General features: G+C 70.4%; 1 protein-coding gene across 1 annotated transcript in view; it reads right to left on the bottom strand.

The window, feature by feature from the left end:
- MMEL1 (membrane metallo-endopeptidase-like 1) overlaps positions 1-223 on the bottom strand; it is a 27,593-nt gene that overhangs the window by 17,142 nt on the left and 10,228 nt on the right. Inside the window, exon 3 of the mRNA XM_006773811.2 lies at positions 8-75. Within this exon, the coding sequence (XP_006773874.2) occupies positions 8-75 (68 nt within the window). The remainder of the gene's footprint in view (positions 1-7; positions 76-223) is intronic.

The following is a 223-nucleotide window of genomic DNA, read 5'->3' as shown; positions in this document are numbered from 1 at the left end:
CCATGGCCACCGGCCAGCCGCCCACCACCGCCAGGATGTCCAGCAGGGGCTGCGAGTCTCGCTCCTCGATGATGCCTGGGAGGGAGGGGTGGCGGGTCACTCACCCGGACACTGGTGTGGGGACACTGAGGTCACACGGCCCCACGGGGGTGCTGCACCCCCAGCGTGAAGCCCAGCCCCCCTCCCCCATACCAACAGCAGCACAGGGCACAGTGGACGCAGC

Source organism: Myotis davidii, unplaced genomic scaffold (genome assembly GCF_000327345.1).
Source record: "Myotis davidii unplaced genomic scaffold, ASM32734v1 scaffold427, whole genome shotgun sequence".
Taxonomy (NCBI): Eukaryota; Metazoa; Chordata; class Mammalia; order Chiroptera; family Vespertilionidae; genus Myotis; species Myotis davidii.
This window is presented reverse-complemented; position numbering and strand designations above follow the sequence as displayed.